The 17,869-nt window shown below is 53.3% G+C and overlaps 1 protein-coding gene across 6 annotated transcripts; it reads left to right on the forward strand.

Moving 5' to 3' along the window:
* The first annotated feature begins 10 nt into the window (after positions 1 to 10).
* On the forward strand, positions 11 to 17,791 carry PRADC1 (protease associated domain containing 1). 6 transcript variants are annotated; one of them, XM_084626562.1, is made up of 6 exons: positions 11 to 115; positions 1,785 to 2,048; positions 5,288 to 5,388; positions 7,868 to 7,977; positions 10,386 to 10,553; positions 11,325 to 13,570. In XM_084626562.1, exons 2-6 carry the CDS (start codon positions 1,976 to 1,978, stop codon positions 11,443 to 11,445), a joined length of 573 nt encoding a protein of 190 aa, XP_084482688.1. In that variant the 5' UTR covers positions 11 to 115; positions 1,785 to 1,975; the 3' UTR covers positions 11,446 to 13,570. The 6 variants fall into 6 exon arrangements, with proteins under 6 accessions (XP_084482688.1, XP_084482691.1, XP_084482692.1 ...); XM_084626564.1 differs by lacking the exon at positions 11 to 115 and adding an exon at positions 3,667 to 3,794 and having other exon boundaries at positions 629 to 2,048; XM_084626561.1 differs by lacking the exon at positions 11 to 115 and adding an exon at positions 630 to 1,348.
* The last annotated feature ends 78 nt before the right edge of the window (positions 17,792 to 17,869 follow it).

Genomic DNA, 17,869 nt, shown 5'->3' on the forward strand with positions numbered 1-17,869 from the left:
GTTGGCAGCCAGCAGCTCGCCCCGGCCGGTGTCCCTTCCTTCCGTCAGCTGACCATAGAGATGCAAGGCTGGGCGGGTGGATGTGGGGGGTTGTCATTGAATAGCTCGTTATCTGGTAGGAGGAGGACTGGGGCGGCTCAGTATCTGGCGGGCGGGACCGGCGGGGCTCGCTGACTGGGGGGCGGGACCGGCGGGGCTCGCTGACTGGGGGGCGGGACTGGGGGGGCTCGCTGTCTGGCGGGCGGGGGGCGGACTCGTGGGGCTCGCTGGCGGGGCTCGCTGACTGGCGGGCGGGGGGCGGACTGGTGGGGCTCGCTGACTGGCGGGCGGGCGGGACTCGCTGTGGGGCGGGACTGGTGGGGCTCGCGGGCGGGGGGCGAGACTCGCTGTGGGGCGGGACTGGTGGGGCTCGCTGACTGGCGGGCGGGACCGGCGGGGCTCGCTGTGGGGCGGGACTGGTGGGGCTCGCTGTCTGGCGGGCGGGGGGCGGACTGGTGGGGCTCGCTGACTGGCGGGCGGGGGGCGGACTGGTGGGGCTCGCTGGCGGGCGGGGGGCGGGACTCGCTGTGGGGCGGGACTGGTGGGGCTCGCTGGCGGGCGGGGGGCGGACTCGTGGGGCTCGCTGGCGGGGCTCGCTGACTGGCGGGCGGCAGGGAGAGCACCGGTAGGGCTCACTTGTCCGATATCTGCTGTCCAAGTCCATATACAGCACCCATTGCTGTGGGGTGGAGCAGTGATACCTGGGCCAAGGTGGGGGAATGGTGCTGGTGAACAAGGAGCGGGTAGATGGGTTCCCCAGGGACCTGGAGTGCAGCGAGAGGGAGGGAAATGGGCCAGACTAGAGGGTCTGATGGTGGAGGGTCATGGGCAGAGGGGCACCCATTCCCTGTCTGCATTAGAGAAATTTCCACTGGATTAAGCTGTGTTGGTGTGAGCCTGCTTTACATCAGCGTAGCACTTCCTCATTCGGGGCTTACACCAGTGCAGTTACCATGACAGCGACTCAAATTCAGCCTAGATGGGATTTGAAGGGTTTAAAAATGTCAAATGTGCATACAGCAAAATTAATGGGGGAGTGGGGTTTGAGGCAGTGAGACGGGCTGGGGCAGCTGCTGTAGTTGTGAAGCTAGTGAAATGCTGTGCAGAGATGGCAGGTGGTAGTCAAGGGCCGAGTGGGAGCAGAGTAGGCTGGAGAATCGGAAAGAGAAGCAATAGCGATCGCCTCATTAAAATCACATTTGTAAAAAACAAAACCAGCATCCAGGGTCTTATTACTGCAACCCTTGCCCTCCTTTCCCTCCTCATTGAGTGAAAGCAACAAACATTGCGTCTACCCCCAGTCCTGCAGGTACCTGTGCAGCTTTATGACTGTTGGGAGCAGCTCTATTGTAGGGAATGGGGCTACACATTTTAAGTAAAGGCACCCTGGTGTAAGCAAACCTTATTGAATTAAACTCGCAGTCCCCTCTTTGAATGGTTAGGCTCGGAGGGGGAAACTGAGGCACACAGTGCAATGCCTTGGTCAAGGTCACACAGCCTGTCTATAGCAGAGGCTGAAGTAAAACCCCACCTACACCCAGGCCTGTGAAGCAGCCACAGCCCTCTCCTGGGAATATGCAACGAGACACTCACTCTTCTTTTCAGGAAGCGGAGTGGGTGGAAAAGGAGGAATTTGCTTCCAGTTATTTTGCTGCTGATCTTGCTGAAAAATCTCCTGCTAATTTCAGTGGGGGCTGAATTTGTGAGCCTGGGATTAAATTATTTTTTTGCTTCCTCTCTACTAGGAACCAGTCGGTAATTTCAACCCTCTTGTAGCCAGCAGTGGATTGACTGAAACCTTCACCAATGAGATCAGCAGCTGCTTGAGCTCACCAGTGAGTGGAAACTAGAGGCAGAGCTCTGCTCTCTTGCCAGTTTGAGACTTCTACAGTAAGAGGTGCATTTGGGAGCTGCGGGGAAGTTGGTGCACTGGCAGATGGCTGCACTACTTGGCACTGGCAGCTGGTTGCGTTTGGTGCTCTCTCTCTGCGCCTGGCCTTTTGTTGATGGTGAGTACTGGCCACTCGGGGGCTGGAGGGTGCCCCAGTGCTTGCATTGGGTCGGCACCTTTTCCAGTAAGCTTGCAAAGCTGGACTGTGCTGACCTGACAAGAAAGCATTTAATATGCACATTGAGCTGCCTGTTCAAAGTCTTGTGCTCTGATGCAGCAGCTAGCCTTGTGCTCAGATACTCTGTTGGCCTTAAATAAAGGCATGGGGAGGGGGTTAAAAAAAATCTTCTTGAGTGCTTCCCTTTGGGGTGAATTTGTGATTATTATTCTTTGTATTCTCCTCGCTCTGCTTTATTTGCTGTCGTGGAGACCTGCCAAACCTGTCAGGTTTTTAGTCTATTTATAAATTCCCATTTTCACTTCTATATTCTGCAAAGCAGTGGCAATCCGGCTCAGGAGGATCTCTCGGCACATGATCCAGGGTTTCTGAATGCCTTGTGCTTTTAATTTTTTTCCCCTGTGTCTTGGCTTTGAAAGCAGTGAGCGAGCCAAAGAAAAATATAATGCAACATCCTCTTGCCCTGAGATGTGATCCCTGCAGGTCACAGCTGAGGTGGGAGAATCTTGCACTGCTGCTGCCTTTGTTTGGGGGCTAGAGGGAAGAGTTTTGTCCATTAGAGCACCGTTAATCAGCCCCAAAACTCATGCAAAGAGATTTGGAAAGGAAGATGGAGGGAATGCAGGATTGAGGGGCAGCCAGCAGGTAAATAAGGGGAGACTACAGCAGTTAAAAAATTGAGAAAGCAAAGGAGAAGATCCCAGAGGGGCGGTTGCTCCGCTGGATTCTAGAAACTACCTTTGTTCAGTTTGGAGGCACTTTCCAAAGGGCTAGCAGCCTGTTTTTATGTCACACTGTGGAGGAGTCTTGTGATGGGTCCAAAGCTGCTCGCACAAATTCATTTTCTGGCCGCGGCTGGGGGATTTGGTTAGTGTTGCTTAGTTCATGGAAGGTTAGCAGAAGTGCTGCTGCAGGATGTCAGAATGCTCTCAACAGTACAGAGGGTTAGGGCTCCAGCTGGACAGGTGCTGAACACTGACCGCTCCTGTTGATGTAGGCAAGAGCTGTGGGTGCTCAGCACCTCTCAGGATAAGGCCCTTATTTGTCATTCACCCTTGTACCCTCCCATCCCGTCCTCTGAACACTGTAGTAATTAATAACTCCCACTGACAAGGCACTTTATATCCAAGGATGTCGGAGCGCTTTAAGCCTCATGGTGCCCTTGAGAGGCAGGTTAATAAGGATCATTTCCCAGATTGTACAGATGGGGAAACTGAGGCACAGAACAATGAAGCGACGTGCCCGAGGACTCGCAGCCAGTTAGTGGCAAAGCCAGGAATAGAACCCACATCCCCAGGCTCCCCTGCTCCAGCCGCTAGACACCTCCCCGCTAAGTGACACTGCAACCCTCAAGAGGTGTCTGTGGTTGCAAGGGAAGGGGGTTTCCGTAGTGCTAGCATCAGTGCGTCCATGTGGATCAGTCTTCTGGGCTGCTAGAGCAGTTTGACCCTTTGGGGCTTTTGTCAATGTCTTTTTTCATTCACTTCAGCCTCTCACAAAGAGATCACAACCAAGCCCAGGTGTGGTGGGCTAAAGCTGTCCTCTCCTTTTAATTTAGATGGTGAATTGGATTGCTAGAGCATATTCTATGCTTCACCTGCATTAACCGCGCCTCCCAACTCCCTTGTGCCATGGTCAAGTGTTATTCCCATTTACTATTGGAGGGGAAACTGAGGCAGAGAAAGGGTAAGGGCAGTGTGTTTGAAAAGGGACTGGTGATTTTTGGGCACCCAACTTGACACACCTCCAGGGTCCTGATGTCCACTGGTGCTAAGCACCAGCAGCTCCATTGACTTCATCTGGAGCTGTGGGTGCTCAAGGAACTTGGGAAATCCGGCCCAGGGTGCCTCAAACTGCAAAAATTGGGGGTACCCAGAAGTCAATGGATGTCGGTGAAAATGCTGGTCTAAGTGAGCCTCCCAGGATCACACAGGGTGTCAGTGCAACAGAACCCACGTGTCCCGCTGCCCATGCTCCTGCTGTAACTGCTAGCCAGCACTCCCTTCCCAAGATGTAAAAGAGCCATCCTGAGTCTTCAAAGCCTCTTTCAGGAAGTGCTGATTCAAACTACAGGTGAAGGGGCCATCTCAGTGGGAGACCATCACCCCTGCCCTGGCTCAGTTGGAGCAGAGAAAAAGAGGACACACCTTTAAGAGGCTCTCAGGAGATCCAGCATAACTCTGACAGCTTCTGTGCCATAGCAAATTCAGCATTAAGCTTTCCACCCACTGCTTGTCAATGGGTCCCTAATTGCTTCCGTGGGAAATAAGTGGCTCCAGAATTAGTCGCGGAGGCAGGACATTTGGAGCTCTTAATTAAAGCACTTCTATGGCAGCGCCTTGGGATTCAGCTAATGATCGTTGTGCATCTGCTGTGCCCGGAACGCAGCCGTGTTAAGCCTGCTGGAGTTTTGCGGACCATTTTGTCAGGTGGCATGTGTTAGGCACTGAAAAAGGGACCTCATCGCGCCAGGATTGGGAGCACTTTGTCCTGACTGGCCAGGTAGCCATTCCCCAACCCTTTCATTAGGGGTACTGTTACAAAGCCTGTTTGTTTGGAGGCGACGTAATACACATGGGACATTTGCAGGAGCAGAATTGGCACCAAGCATTGTTCCAGAGAGTGGCATCAATAGATCTTTTCATGATCCTGAATGCAATCATAGCTTCTGTGGGGCAGCCTTCGCTGGGGTATGGCATTGAGGTGGCTTAAGAAAATTATGGAGAAGGGGTTGGAAAAAGGGCCCGTGATGTATTTTCACAAGCACCGGGGTGTACGTGCAGGTGTCCTGGCCAAATTACACCAGGAGTCATTTCAATTCTGCCTCCCTGAAACATCCCTTGTGATTTCAGTGGAATGCCATATGCTTGGCTTCCTGCTCTAAACAGTTACGCAGCATTGCTGTGCGCTGTTGAACAGCTCCCTCCGCACACACGCACACCAGAACTGGCTGCATCAGAGTGGCAGGTGAATTGTGCCTTGTATATTCAGCCGCTATTAGATGAAAGGTGCTGTATAGATGAAATGTTATATAACCTGTTGCTTCTCTCACCCCCATTGAGAAGAGCTATTTTCACAGCCGCGTGATTGTGAATTTAGTTTTAAATATCACCAAGGAATTTCCCAAGAGCTTTTCCATTTTCCCCCCTTGTCTATTTTTTGTCTTTTTAAATACACAGGGTTACGCATCCATGAATATTTATATTTCCAAGTGCTGAGTCCCAGAGATATCCGCTACATCTTCACTGCTACTCCGGCCAAAGATTTTGGAGGCGTGTTTGTAAGTATGAGGATCAGATATGTATTAGACCTTTCATTTCTAGATTTTTCTCAACAGCAACTAGTGGATTTGAAACCTGATCTTCATGTGGTCGTTTCTTACATTTGTTGCCCCTTAGAAACAGCGGGCCAGATTCTGAGTTCAGTTACATCAGTGTCAATTATTGAAACTGGTGGGGTTGCTCTGATTTACACTCCTGTAAGAGAGCTCCGAGTCTGGCCCGAAGTGTGCAGATTGAACTTTGGAATTTGCCAAGGAATTCTGATGAAGCTACTCCAAAATCTCTGTGATCCATTTACCTTCCCTTGGGAACACTGCAGTTCCTGCTCAATCTGGGACATGCAAAACAAATGAGTTCCTATGTTAACATGGTCCGAAAAGCAGATCCATGTGTAAGAAAAATGCTGGAACTGCTTAAGAAGTTATTTCTGCGAGATAGATTGGGGTGTGGGTGGCCAGGAATCTATCCAGCCTTGTGCAGTTCAGTCTCTGTGTGATTTTGCCTGGGAGAGATTTGGGAGGGTATCAGTGCTATGCTGTGTGAGCTGCTCTCCCTGTCTGCCTAATCTTGTGTGAGATGCCTGGCCCGTAACTGACTGGCTAAGTGCCAGAATTATAAATTGTTGTTATACTAACTGCAGAGACATCTGTGCAAGCAATTTGCATTTCTGAAATCCCTCATAGATGCAGATGACCTATTACAAATCTCCAACAAGCAATTACCAGTGCTACCTATGTACTAGTTAGTAGTAACACATTTTAGCCTCAAAGTGTCTTGCAAATGTTAACTGTATAACCATCACAACACCACTGCAAGGTAGGTAGATATTTTTAATCCCCATTTTACAGACTGGGGAAACTGAGGCAGGCGACTTAAGTGATTTGCCGAAGACCACACAGCAGGACAGTGTTAGAGGCAGGCTTTAATTTCAAGAGTTCGTGGCTCCTAGGCCGATGCTCAGTCCATGAGATCACAAGTTTCTAGCTCCAAGTCCTGTGATTAGACCCTACCTCTGAGCTTCTAGGCCCAGATCCTGAAAGCTATTTAGGCTCCTAACTTCCATTTAAATCAATGAGCATTAGGAGCATAATTACTTTTGAAGATCTGGACCCTAGATTCTCTTTATACTAGAACAAAGGGATACTGCCGTATGTTGCCATTTCTCCACCATCAGCAGGGCGTCCAGCGTGGCATGGTAGGGAATGCCTCTTGTGGGATTCGGCTGAGATAAGGCCGAGGGCCTCATTCACCATTGCCCTGCACCTGGTGTGATGCCAAGCGTGTGAGATGCTGCCGTGCTCATCTTGTCGCCGCTTTGCACAGGGCCATGGAGAATCAGGTCCAAAAGAAAGTAAGCCAGCATAGAGCAAGGATGGGCAGCTGGCAGAGTGACCCGGGCAGCTGGCAGAGTGACCCGGGCAGCTGGCAGAGTGACCCAAGCAGCCTCTGAGGGGCCGCACTGTACACAACTCCGATGGACTGACAAGCCAGCAGTGCCTGTCCACTCTGCAAACTGTGATTCAGTGACCTGCACAAATGGGACCTTGGCCCTGTAATAAAAAAAGGAGGTGAGGGGGGATGAGTTCAGTAAGAAACACGTGAACAGACCTGCCTGAAGCTGCAGGCTGGGCAAATCCAGCAAGAGGCATTTCTCTACCATGCACAGCATCTGGGACAGCCCTCACAGGCCAGGGAGATCAAAGACAGGGAGCTACATTATCTGGTTATGGACACGTACACCATGAACATGAGTTCACGGTGAGACACTCACGTCCAATCCTGGATCCCTAAGAACAACTGCAGGAAGGACCTGCCTTAGACAGGACCTCCCTGTAATTCCCTGCCTGGTCTCCCACAGGACTAATGAAACTGTGAGCCTCCCACACTGGAGCTGAACCACACGCAGCAAGGAGAGGGAGTGCCATCCAGGGCTTAGAGCCCAGAACTGCAAGTCAAGAGACCTAAGTACTGTTCCCTGCTCTGCCACGGACTCACTGTGTGTCTCTGGGCGTGTGATGGAACTGCTCTGTGCCTCAGTTTCCCCATCTGTAAAATGAGGGTAATAAGCATTGCCTACCTGCCATGGTTGTGGGGGTTGAGGAATAGTTGGCAGAAAGGTGCAATGGCAAGGAAGAGGAAAGAGGAAGTACTAGCTAATACATTGTACTCAAACTCCTCTGATAGCTCCATGAGGTTTTGCAGGGTTTAATATTAGACCCTTAGGTGCTATAGACCTGCAAAGTATATAGGAGTCTAGCAATAACAAGGCTAGATCTGACTGTCTTTGTAGTTTTCTTCGGTTTAGTTAGGGCAGGAGGGTGAGAACTGTTGTATGAAGCTGGCCTTAACCAGAACAAAGAGAGCCTGTTGCTGCAGACCCCAGAATAGATCTAAGTTAGCAAACCTAGCCGCTCCCCCTGCCCCAAGTGTTGCCCCCTGCCGTTACTTCCAGTCTGCTTCTTTCCTTTCCTCTCCGAGAACACAAGATATGAGCAGATACACCTGGTCCCGGCAGACCCTCCAGAGGCATGCGGGGAGCTAAACAATGGAGTCTTCATCCAAGATCAGATCGCCCTGGTGGAGCGTGGGTAGGTTTGATGACAGATCTGTTTTACCGATGGAGGGGGGGAGCTATTTATAGTGTGATTCTAGAACAGTGGCGTGCAGGGCGTGGGCGGGTTGGTTTTTTTCCACCAACGAGATCGGGCGAATGAAATCTGGCACGTCGCAGAGCACCTGCCTGGGGAACGGTCCCGTGGAGATTTTGGCTCCTGTTCATTTTTATCATAGTCCTCTGACAGCAGAGGCTCCTCTGCCTGGAGAATATTACTGAGGTATTACTGTACTGCTGGCATTATTGCTACGTAGCTATGCCAGTAAAGCTCCTCGTGGGGACAGTCTTCTCCTGGGATGGTGAGTCCACCTGGGGAGCTGTGTACGCTGGTCGTTTTTTCCTTGTAGACAAAACCTGAAACGTGATAGTCTCCCGTCCCCTGTTACTTTCTAGTCTGACAAAACTGACTCCATCGTCAGCTTTCCCCTCTGCCGTATGTCTGTACAGAGAGGTCCCGGAAGGAAGGCAGCTACTGCTGTTTAATATAAAGGAAACAGGCCAGTCATGTACTCCTTCCCCAGGGAATCCTCTGACAGCTCTGAGGTTCATCTTGGGCAGTGTTTGGGGCATCACCCTTTCTCATGAGACATTTAGGGGGCTGTGGAAGGGGCCCAGGTGAGCCTCCCAGCCCCACAGACGAGGGGGTGGGTCTGCTGAAAAGGAAACCTCCCAGCTCAATCGGAGCTGGAGACGTCTGGCATGGGACTGCTGTCGCTTACTCAATAGCAGACGCTGAGGGGACTAATGTAGCTTCAGGAATTGTTAATGCCCTCCTGGATTTCCTCGAGGAAACTGAGCAGGGAACAATGCTGCCCCCCAACTCCACTCCTCCCGGGCCCTGCTGCCAAGGTCCTGCCTCCTCGCAGTGGGCCCAGTGCTGCAAGGCATCACGCTGGGGGAATTCAGCCCCACAGCGGCCTCTCTGCTCATGCAGAATCTTAGCTCCGGCATTCTGAGAGCAGCTATGTGGTCTAGCAGCCAGGAGCCTGGAGAGGCCCTACTCACTGAGACCATTTTCCTAAAGCATCCAGCTTTCCCCTGGCGATTGGGGCTTGGTTAGAGGAGGCTGAAGCCTCCTGGCTAATAACCACAGAACAGGTACAGTGTGGGCACTGCCAGGGCCAGCCAGCTCTACCCTGCCCACCACCGCCCCAGTTCCGAGTTGCAGGGATGCATTCCCAAGCAGAGAAGGGAAGGACCCATTCGGTCTTGGCCTCGCTGCTGAGACTTTCGGGGTCTGTCCACACTGCAGCCAGGCAGCTAGCAGCAGCTGCTGCGGCATGTCTGCTGTTTCTAGCTGGTTAGCTCACTCGAAGCCAGCTCGGCATGCCCACGCGTGCTGCAGTTACACCTCCGATTGTGTGTAGGTGGACTGTACAAGGGCACTGATTATGCTGGATCAGCGGTTTTTGCGACAAGAGCACCTGCTCCGTGGGAGTGAGACCACCTGCTCCCTGCCCGCTGGTCAGCAAGCAGCTATCTCCCAGGCACTGTTAGCAAAGGAGTCTGCGCTCCCAAGCAGAAGCCAGCAGGGCTGTGCCAGTGGAGGATTGCCGGGCAAGTGTCAGTGTTAGGACAACGTCCCAGACAGGCCGGCGATCACAGCTGGTGCTGAGTGAAGGGGGCCAAGACAAGCCAGCAGAGTCGCTCACTTGCTCTTGCGGTGGAGTGTTACCCTACGAGCACTGGAGAGTGTAGCTGAGGTGCACTGAAGACCGAGAAAGTAAAAGAAGAGAATTAGGGGAGATGCTTTCATAGATCCCAAGTGCAGAAGGGACTGTAGTCTGTCCCTCTGCATAACACAGGCCAGAGACCTGCCCCACACGAATTCCTAGGGCAGAGCTTTTAGACTAATTTGATTTAAAACCAGCCAGTGACGGTGAATCCACCGTGACCCTTGGTAAGTTGTTCCAATGGTTAATTACTACATTTGCTCAGACAGTAATATTAATGAGGCCCGGTCCGAGCACAGGCCTGGGAGCCAGGTGCTGCAGAATCCTAAACCCAGCTCTGACACAGATTCCTTCTGCATCCTGGGGCAAATCACTGCACTGCTCTGCCTCAGTTTTCTCACCTGCTCCCTCACTGATGTTTCCTGGGTGTCGGGATAATGTTGGTGAAGCAAAGATAGAGAAGTGCCTATTATTATTATGAACAATAAAAATCCTATGGTTAAAATGGGCCATTCGCTTCCTATTCCCCCACTCAGACATAAGTGTGGCCCTTTTCACCCTTCACTTCTGCGGGTGGCGATTGTATGAAGCACACGAAGCGCGTCAGCTGGGAAGGGGTGATGTCTTTGAAGGGGGAGACATAGGCATTGCGCTGTGCAGACAGCTGGCCGAGCGGGTCTCTGAGACACAGTGTTATGTTCTGCCGCAGGGGTTGTTCCTTCTTGTCGAAGACACGCGTCGTCCAGGAGCACGGCGGGAGGGCAGTGATTATCGCCGATAACGCGTACGACAACGACAGCTTCTACGTCGAAATGATCCAGGACAGCACAAGGCTGACGGCGGACATTCCTGCTCTCTTCCTCCTGGGCAGGGATGGGTAGGTGCCTTTCCCCAACATGCACACACACCTGTATCTTCACAGATTGTGCCGCCCCGTTGTACCATGCAGCCCCATTGAAGTCAGTCTGGTTGTGTGGATGAAATGAAGGATCGCACTGGCACCTTTGTTTCCGGCACCTCAGATGTTCTCCAGATCTTTAATGTCCATGGGCTCTGGCCAGCCATGGAGAGGGAAGTGCTCCCTTTATCGGCAGCATGTTAATGTAGAATAAATGATAAAGCTAGCACTTACAGCAGAGATCATAAACTGCAGGCCATAGCCTGTGTCTCTGCAGGGCTGGCCCAGTGCTGATGAGCCACCGTGGCCCTCCACTCAGCCATCCCTGTTCATCCAGCAAGCAAGAGGCATCTGCAATCACACTTGGCTGCCTGGCTTGATTCTTAAGCATGGAAATTGTTTAGGCAGCTTATGTGCAGCGCTCACTCTCCTGGCAAGTTGCCAGGGCAGCCGTCCGTCAGAAAGTTCCGGCTTCCCCTGTTGAAGGCCAGACTCTACAAGGTGCTGAGTATCCCATGGGAAGGGCTAAGTGACTTCACTTCCCTCCGAGATCAGTGGGAGCTAAGGGTGCTCAGCACCTCCCAGAATCAGGCCCTGTCAGTGAGACCCTTAGTGGAGTCAGTTGTATTTGTTCTGTGGGGTTGAGTTGGTCTTGACCTTGCACTCTTGGGTTGGCTCCAGAGCGCGTCTAAGGACTAAGCACCTCTTTCCTGATTCACTCCGTCAAGATGCGTGTGTGTGTGTGTCTAGGTACATGATCCGACGCTCCTTGGAACAGCACGGACTCCCTTGGGCCATCATCTCCATCCCTGTCAACGTTACCAGCATCCCAGCCTATGAAACGATGCAGCCTCCATGGACCTTCTGGTAGTGGGGAGAGAAAGGGAAGGTCTTGGAGCCTTCTGGATGGATTTGTTGAAGGGATTGGCCTTGAAGAACAGCCCCTGCCTGCCCCAAAACTCCACAATCCAAACTCACTGGGTGATTCCCACTGGAATTATTGTGTTGCAGCTGGTAGCCAGCTAAACTCCGACATCATCATATCATTCACCGTCACTGCCGGATGACTTCCTTAGTAACTATTTCCGGGCAGGGAGGCAGACGCCCCAGAGTCCGAGAGGCCAGAGCGTGCTAGAGAAGCATTTTGAGGAGCTGTCAGATAGCATTGCATTGCAAACAATGTCGGGTGTGCACGGCCAATCTCAAGCGAAATGGTAACGTGTGGATAAAGCGTAAAGAGGGGAAAGAGCAATGCACAGGGGATCATCCTGGGCTAACAGGACCCACCAGGTTGGCCAGAGGTTTATATTTTGTAGCTGAGTGGAGCCAGAAGTGTAAACTCAGGCAAGACGAGGGTGCCTGGAGGAGAGAGGAAGTGGCTCTGTGTGGGTTTGTCTTTCAGAGATGGGGCTCAGAAGAGAGAGATCCCTCCCATTGAAATCAATGGGAGTTAGGCACCTAAATCTCTGGGAGGATCTGGGCTTGGACTCCGTCACGTCAAAGGGAATGAGGCTGCTGGAGCCTGAGGCTGGGCTGGAGACAGCCCATAACCACAAGCGGATACAGGAACGTAAAGGTCCAAATCAACTGCATGGGCCAGATTCACCTCTGGCCTAAGCCAGCACAACCCCACTGGCTTCACCAGTGCACGAGCCTGACACGTTCCCTGGCAACTGCAAGGTGACGGGAGCCTCTAATACCTTATACTGTTCAAAGGCCTGATCCTGTTCCCTTCACTTCAGTCAGGTCCCAAGTCTTTGGATCTGGCCCTTGGACCATGATTCCCAGTGGAGGCAGGAGCGCAGCGGTTTAATGCGACGTGGGCGAAGCTAGCCCTGGATTTGGAATGTTTTGTGGCGGGCCAGAGCAGGGTGGGGCTGGCCAGGGCAGGAGGGTCGTAAAGTTCCCAGCTGGGTTCAGATCTTGACCCCTTTTACGCCCCTAATGCTGAGGTTGTTCCGAGCCAGGGTCTCAGCTCAGGCCCAGCTCTGCTTCTGACCCTTGGGAAGCTTTAACACGCGGCTGTTCTGAGTTAAGGCTTGGCCAGGTTCTAGGGGCTTGGGGCCGTACGCTAGAGGGCGTGGGGTCAGGGAGCCCCAAGGCTGCCTGGCTGATGCGGGGGCAGTGCTGGGTGTAGGACCAATCTAGACCAGTTTGGCTTTGCCCCTGGCTGGACCCCCTATGCCTTCCCCCAGCTAGCTCTGCCTCAGACATGAGGCCAGCAAGGGGGGAAGGGAGCAAAGAGGAATGAGCAGAGAGCTCAGTGCATGGAGGCTGTTTGGAGTGGGTTGGGGAGGATGTGGGCTGCTGGGGATGAGGAGAAGGAAGGAGCTATAATTAGCAACGGGGAGGATGGTGGAGGCCCTTGGGAATGGAGGAGGGAGATGGGGCAGCCTTAACTCTCCCCCCCCGGCCCTGGAACCCAGTGTACATGACACTCCCATGGATCGGAGCCTTGTCATCGTCTCTTGAATGCTGCAGTCAGGATTCATTCGTGGCCACATGATTTGAAGCCCAGCCTTCTGCAAGATCCTGTAGCCCAGAGGCTGTTGCAGCAGAGGGAGCCCAGATCACTGGCATGTTCCAGGGTTGATGCACTGGGAAAGTCCCCATCAGACAGCAGGTTCCACTGACCCAGGACACACTCAGGCCCAGTGCTGCTTGCCCTGCACTCCTGTTAGCTGAAGGTGGCTGAATGGCACTAGGGCTGTGTGGGTCTTGGCCTGGTTCAGCCTGGCTGCAGCTTTCAGTTCCTCCATCGCTGTCACCCAGGCAGGGAGCGTGTGAACTGCAGCCCCACTCCCTGCTAACTTGTTCCTTCCATGCTGCTGCCGGCGCTGGGCAGGCAGATCCCACTAGATCATGCCCCCTCCAGCTCCCAGGACCTGTCTGACACCACAGCTGCCAGCTGGCGTTTGCCTTCATGCTGTCGGGGCTATATTCATTTGTAACATGAACCTCTTCTTTAATCTCTCTAATAAAGCCTGAAGCTCTCAGCCGTCTGGTTTCTTGACCTCCCATGAGTGGGTGTATAGAGATTTATAACTGGGCAAAATAACATCAATTGAGGCACGTTTGGAGCTGTGACAACGCAAGGCTCCGTGCTTAGGTCGTTCCAGATTTGCTCGACAGGGCTGGGGAAGGAATGGCTGCTGCTGAGATGTATTTTTTATGGGGAGTGCTGCATTTGTAGGGTCAGTGCCTGTTCCAGGGGCGGCTTTGCTCCGAGCCCAGAGGACCAAAAGGTCAGGAGAACAACCGTCCTCCCTGCCCTGCTCGCCCCAGCGCTGAGGCTTTAGGTGCCGACAGAGAAGGTGAACGAGCCACGGGTATGTCTAAGTTTACTGTCTCTTTGCTGTTAGCACAGTGATTTGCTTTCGCACACCCTTCACCACGAGAGTCACAGAGTTGTGTGCAACTTTCCACCAACAGGGTGTGATGTCAGGGCTGGACTGGCAGGAACGAAGGCCAGGCAGGGCTGGGTCACAGCGGCAGTAGTGTGTCCTTCACCCAGCACTCAGCCCCACCCCTCTCCTGGAAGGGCCGACTCTGGGATAAGGGGAGGACGTGTCTGTTCCACAGCTGCGGGTAAGAACCCTGATGTGGTCAGCTGGCCACTTGGAACTGGAATAAGATAATCAATTGCTTTCACAAAGCCCACCAACCATCAGATGGCAACTTCCAGTCACTACTAGCCTGGGCTTGCTTTAAACTAGACCATCCCTGACAGGTGTCTCTCTAACCTGTTCTTACCTAAATCACCCCTGCTGCAGATAAAGCTGATTACTTCCTGCCCTAGCATCACAAGGGCCCTAACAAATTCATGCTGTGAAAAACGCATCACAGACCGTGAAATCTGGTCTCCCCCGTGAAATCTGGCTATGGTAGGGGGGTCGCTGTATTGCCACCCTTACTCCTAGGTTGCCTTTAGAGCTGGGTGGCTGCTGGCCGGGTGGCCAGCTCTGAAGGCAGCACTGCCATTCGCACCAGTGCAGAACTAAGGATGGCAATACCATGGCTCCCCTATAATAGCCTTGCGACCCTTCCCTTTTGGATCAGGACCCCCACGGTTCTGACACTGTGACATTTCAGATTTTAAAATCTGAAACTATGAAATTTAAGAGTTTCTAAAGCCTCTGACCGTATTTACCAAACCACTCGCAAACGTGGAGAACAAGTGATCACCATCCATGTTTAATTCAAAGAAACAGGCCCAGCCCCAGGTCTTACCACTATCATTTTATTGAGGTCACCGAAGGGCACGATGCCACAGGGATGGCAGTGGGACGGGTGACAAGGACCAGGTGCAGCGCTTTATGGGCTGATATCGTTGGAGAGGGAGGATGTGCCCATTTTGGCTTCGCAAGTTCCCCTAGATCTTACCACCAAAAGGACAGACTGAAACGGACAGAAGAAACAGTTCCACAAAGTTCAAATGCTGTGGGAAGCTTGCAGAGTCCAAATCAGCGGGGGTTATCGTGGTTTGATTTATTTTCATTCAGGTGTATACCAGCTCTCTCATCATGCATTATGTACAGACAGACACCATACCAACTGATTGAAAAGCTCTATTGACTTCAGTCTCACCACACCTGCATCAGTGTGAACACAGTGATTATAGAAGGTGGGGTGTGCAGTAGCCCCTCTCTATGGGGTAGGGTTGCCAACTCTCCCAGTTTCGCTGGGGGTCTCCTGGAATCGGGCTCTATCTCTTGGAGGCTACTAAAACCAAACTGGGAGATTTCAGGCCACTAAAAGTCCGGCAGCACAGCAGGGCCAAGGCAGGCTCCTTGCCTGCCCTGGCCCCGCGCCACTCCTGGAAGCGGCCAGCACGTCCCTGTGGTCCTGGGGGGCGGGAGGGGCAGGGAGTCTCCATGCACCGCCCCCACCCCCAAAGCTCCCATTGACTGGGAATGGCAGCCAATGGGAACTGTGGGGGTGGTGCCTGCAGGCGGGGGCAATGCAGCACCTCCTGCCCGCCACAGGGACGTACCAGCCGCAGCGCAGGGCCGGGGCAGGCAAGGAGCCTGCCTTAGCTCTATTGTGCTGCTAACTGGAAGCAGCCGGAGCCCTCACTCCCTCCTGCACCCCAAACCCCTGCCCCAGCCCTGAGCCCCCTCCTGCATCCAAACTCCCTCCCAGAGCCCACACCCCCTCCTGCACTCCAACCTCCTGCCTCAGCCCTGAGCCCCCTCCTTTGTCCAAACTCCCCCCCAGAGCCTGCACCCCTGCCCCAGCCCTGAGCCCCCTCCTGTACCCAAACTCCCTCCCAGAGCCTGCACTCCAACCTCCTGCCTCAGCCCTGAGCCTCCTCCTTTATCCAAACTCCCCCCCAGAGCTTGCATCCTGTACCCCAACCCCCTTCCCCAATCCTGAACCCCCTCCTGTACCCAAACTCCCTCCCAGAGCCCACACCCCCTCCTGCACTCCAACCTCCTGCCTCAGCCCTGAGCCCCCTCCTTTATCCAAACTCCCCCCCAGAGCTTGCATCCTGTACCCCAACCCCCTTCCCCAATCCTGAGCCCCCTCCTGTACCCAAACTCCCTGCCTCAGCCCTGAGCCGCCTCCTGCATCCAAACTCCCTCCCAGAGCCCGCACCCCTCCTGCACCTCAACCCCCTGCCCGGAGCCCCTTTCTGCATCCAAATTCCCTCCCAAAGCCTGCACCCCTCACCCATTCCCACAGCCCAACCTCCTGCCCCAGCACAGAGCCCCCTCCCACACCTTGAACCCCTCATTTCTGGCCCCACCCCAGAGTCCACACACACACCCCTGCCGGAGCCCTCACCCCCTCCTTCATCCCAACCCCCTGCCTCAGCCCGGTGAATGAGAGTGGGGGAGAGTGAGCAACGGAGGGAGGGGGGGATGGAGTGAGCGGGGCCGGGCCTCAGGGCAGGGGCAGGGCAAGGCTGTGGGTTTGTGTGATTAGACGGTTGGCAACCCTACTCTGGAGACATGTCTGGCTACAGTCCACGGGGGAGGACGTCCCAAGCCCTGAACCAGGAACCTGCGAGGAGGGGGGCTGATGAGGCTCATTTACCCAAGGCCGTTTGTGACCGCAGGGAAGCTGTGCAGAGCGTGGATGTGACGGGGTAGGGTGAGGTGTAGGAGAATGGCACTAGAATTCTGCTTTGCCGTGAATCGAACAATGCAGAAAATAAAAGCCAGGTGGCCGAACTGGGCGCAGATTGCAGATGACCTCAGCAAGGGCAGCCCAGCCTGGCCCACCCGCTTTTCTGTTTCAAAAAGATTAGTGGCAGCTTCCATCAAAAGGCAACTACTGTTAAACAGAGCTGCTTTGCACCCCACGCTACGGCGGTTTGCTGGGGCTCATCCAGCGAAGCACCAAAACCTCCCACGCCAAATACTCCCCGTTTTGCAAGTGGACCCAACCCAACCCCAGGCTCGGCATTCAGGCTGTTTGGGAATCTGGATCCACGGTTTGTAGCACGCACCGATCTCTGCTTACGTGAGAATATACCGATCAAATGGCTTTGCCTACCTCTCCTGAAACAAGACTGCCACTCGCCCCATCCCAAAAGGAACGTCGGGCTGTTGGTTACAAGCACAACAGTAAGAGGAGGTGGGCCTGCTTCCCAACTCTCTCTGAACTGAAACGCGTTAACTTAAAGCCTTAGGCGGAAAGCTCGTCGTAGGGAGATGGATGTTGGCAACTTTAAAACTCAAGGTTGGCCAACAAAATATCCAAGGCAGGGCTAGCCGCAGTGCTCTGGTTCTTCAGGACACCGGCAGGCAGGGTGTATACATTCGAAAGAGGAGGGATTATTTAGAGCTGAAGCATTGCACAGGAAACCCACACGCAAGGGAATTGTGCCCGGGCATGAGAACCAAGAAGTGAAACTGACCAATATAGTGACACCGCTCAAGCTGGCCTGCAAAAAGGAAGCCGCGTAAATGGAGACAAGGCTTGGGGGGTGGTGGTTGTTAAATCTCCCATTTTACGTTTTGGTTTTTTTAAACACCTCATTCGTCACAGATAGGGCTTTCCTGCAATATCATTTTCATCTGGATAGTGTTGTCACTGTAATTCACATCTAGCCTGATCACTTTGGTTAGCAGGTCTTTGTTCAACCACAATTCCTTGCTCTCAAATGTAACATTTTTCTTCTACAGGTGGGACCTTGTTTGAGATCCTTGCACCATGTGGGTTTTTGGAAGACTGCTTTGCTCAAGCAATGTTCCGGAGCCATTGTAGGCCACGGTTTAACAGTCGGTCTACTCCATACCAGCGTACTCCCTTCATTCACTACAGTTCTATCATCACGGGCATTAGCA

The sequence above is a fragment of the Lepidochelys olivacea genome (genome assembly GCF_965140295.1).
Source record: "Lepidochelys olivacea isolate rLepOli2 genome assembly, chromosome: 4".
NCBI lineage: Eukaryota > Metazoa > Chordata > Testudines > Cheloniidae > Lepidochelys > Lepidochelys olivacea.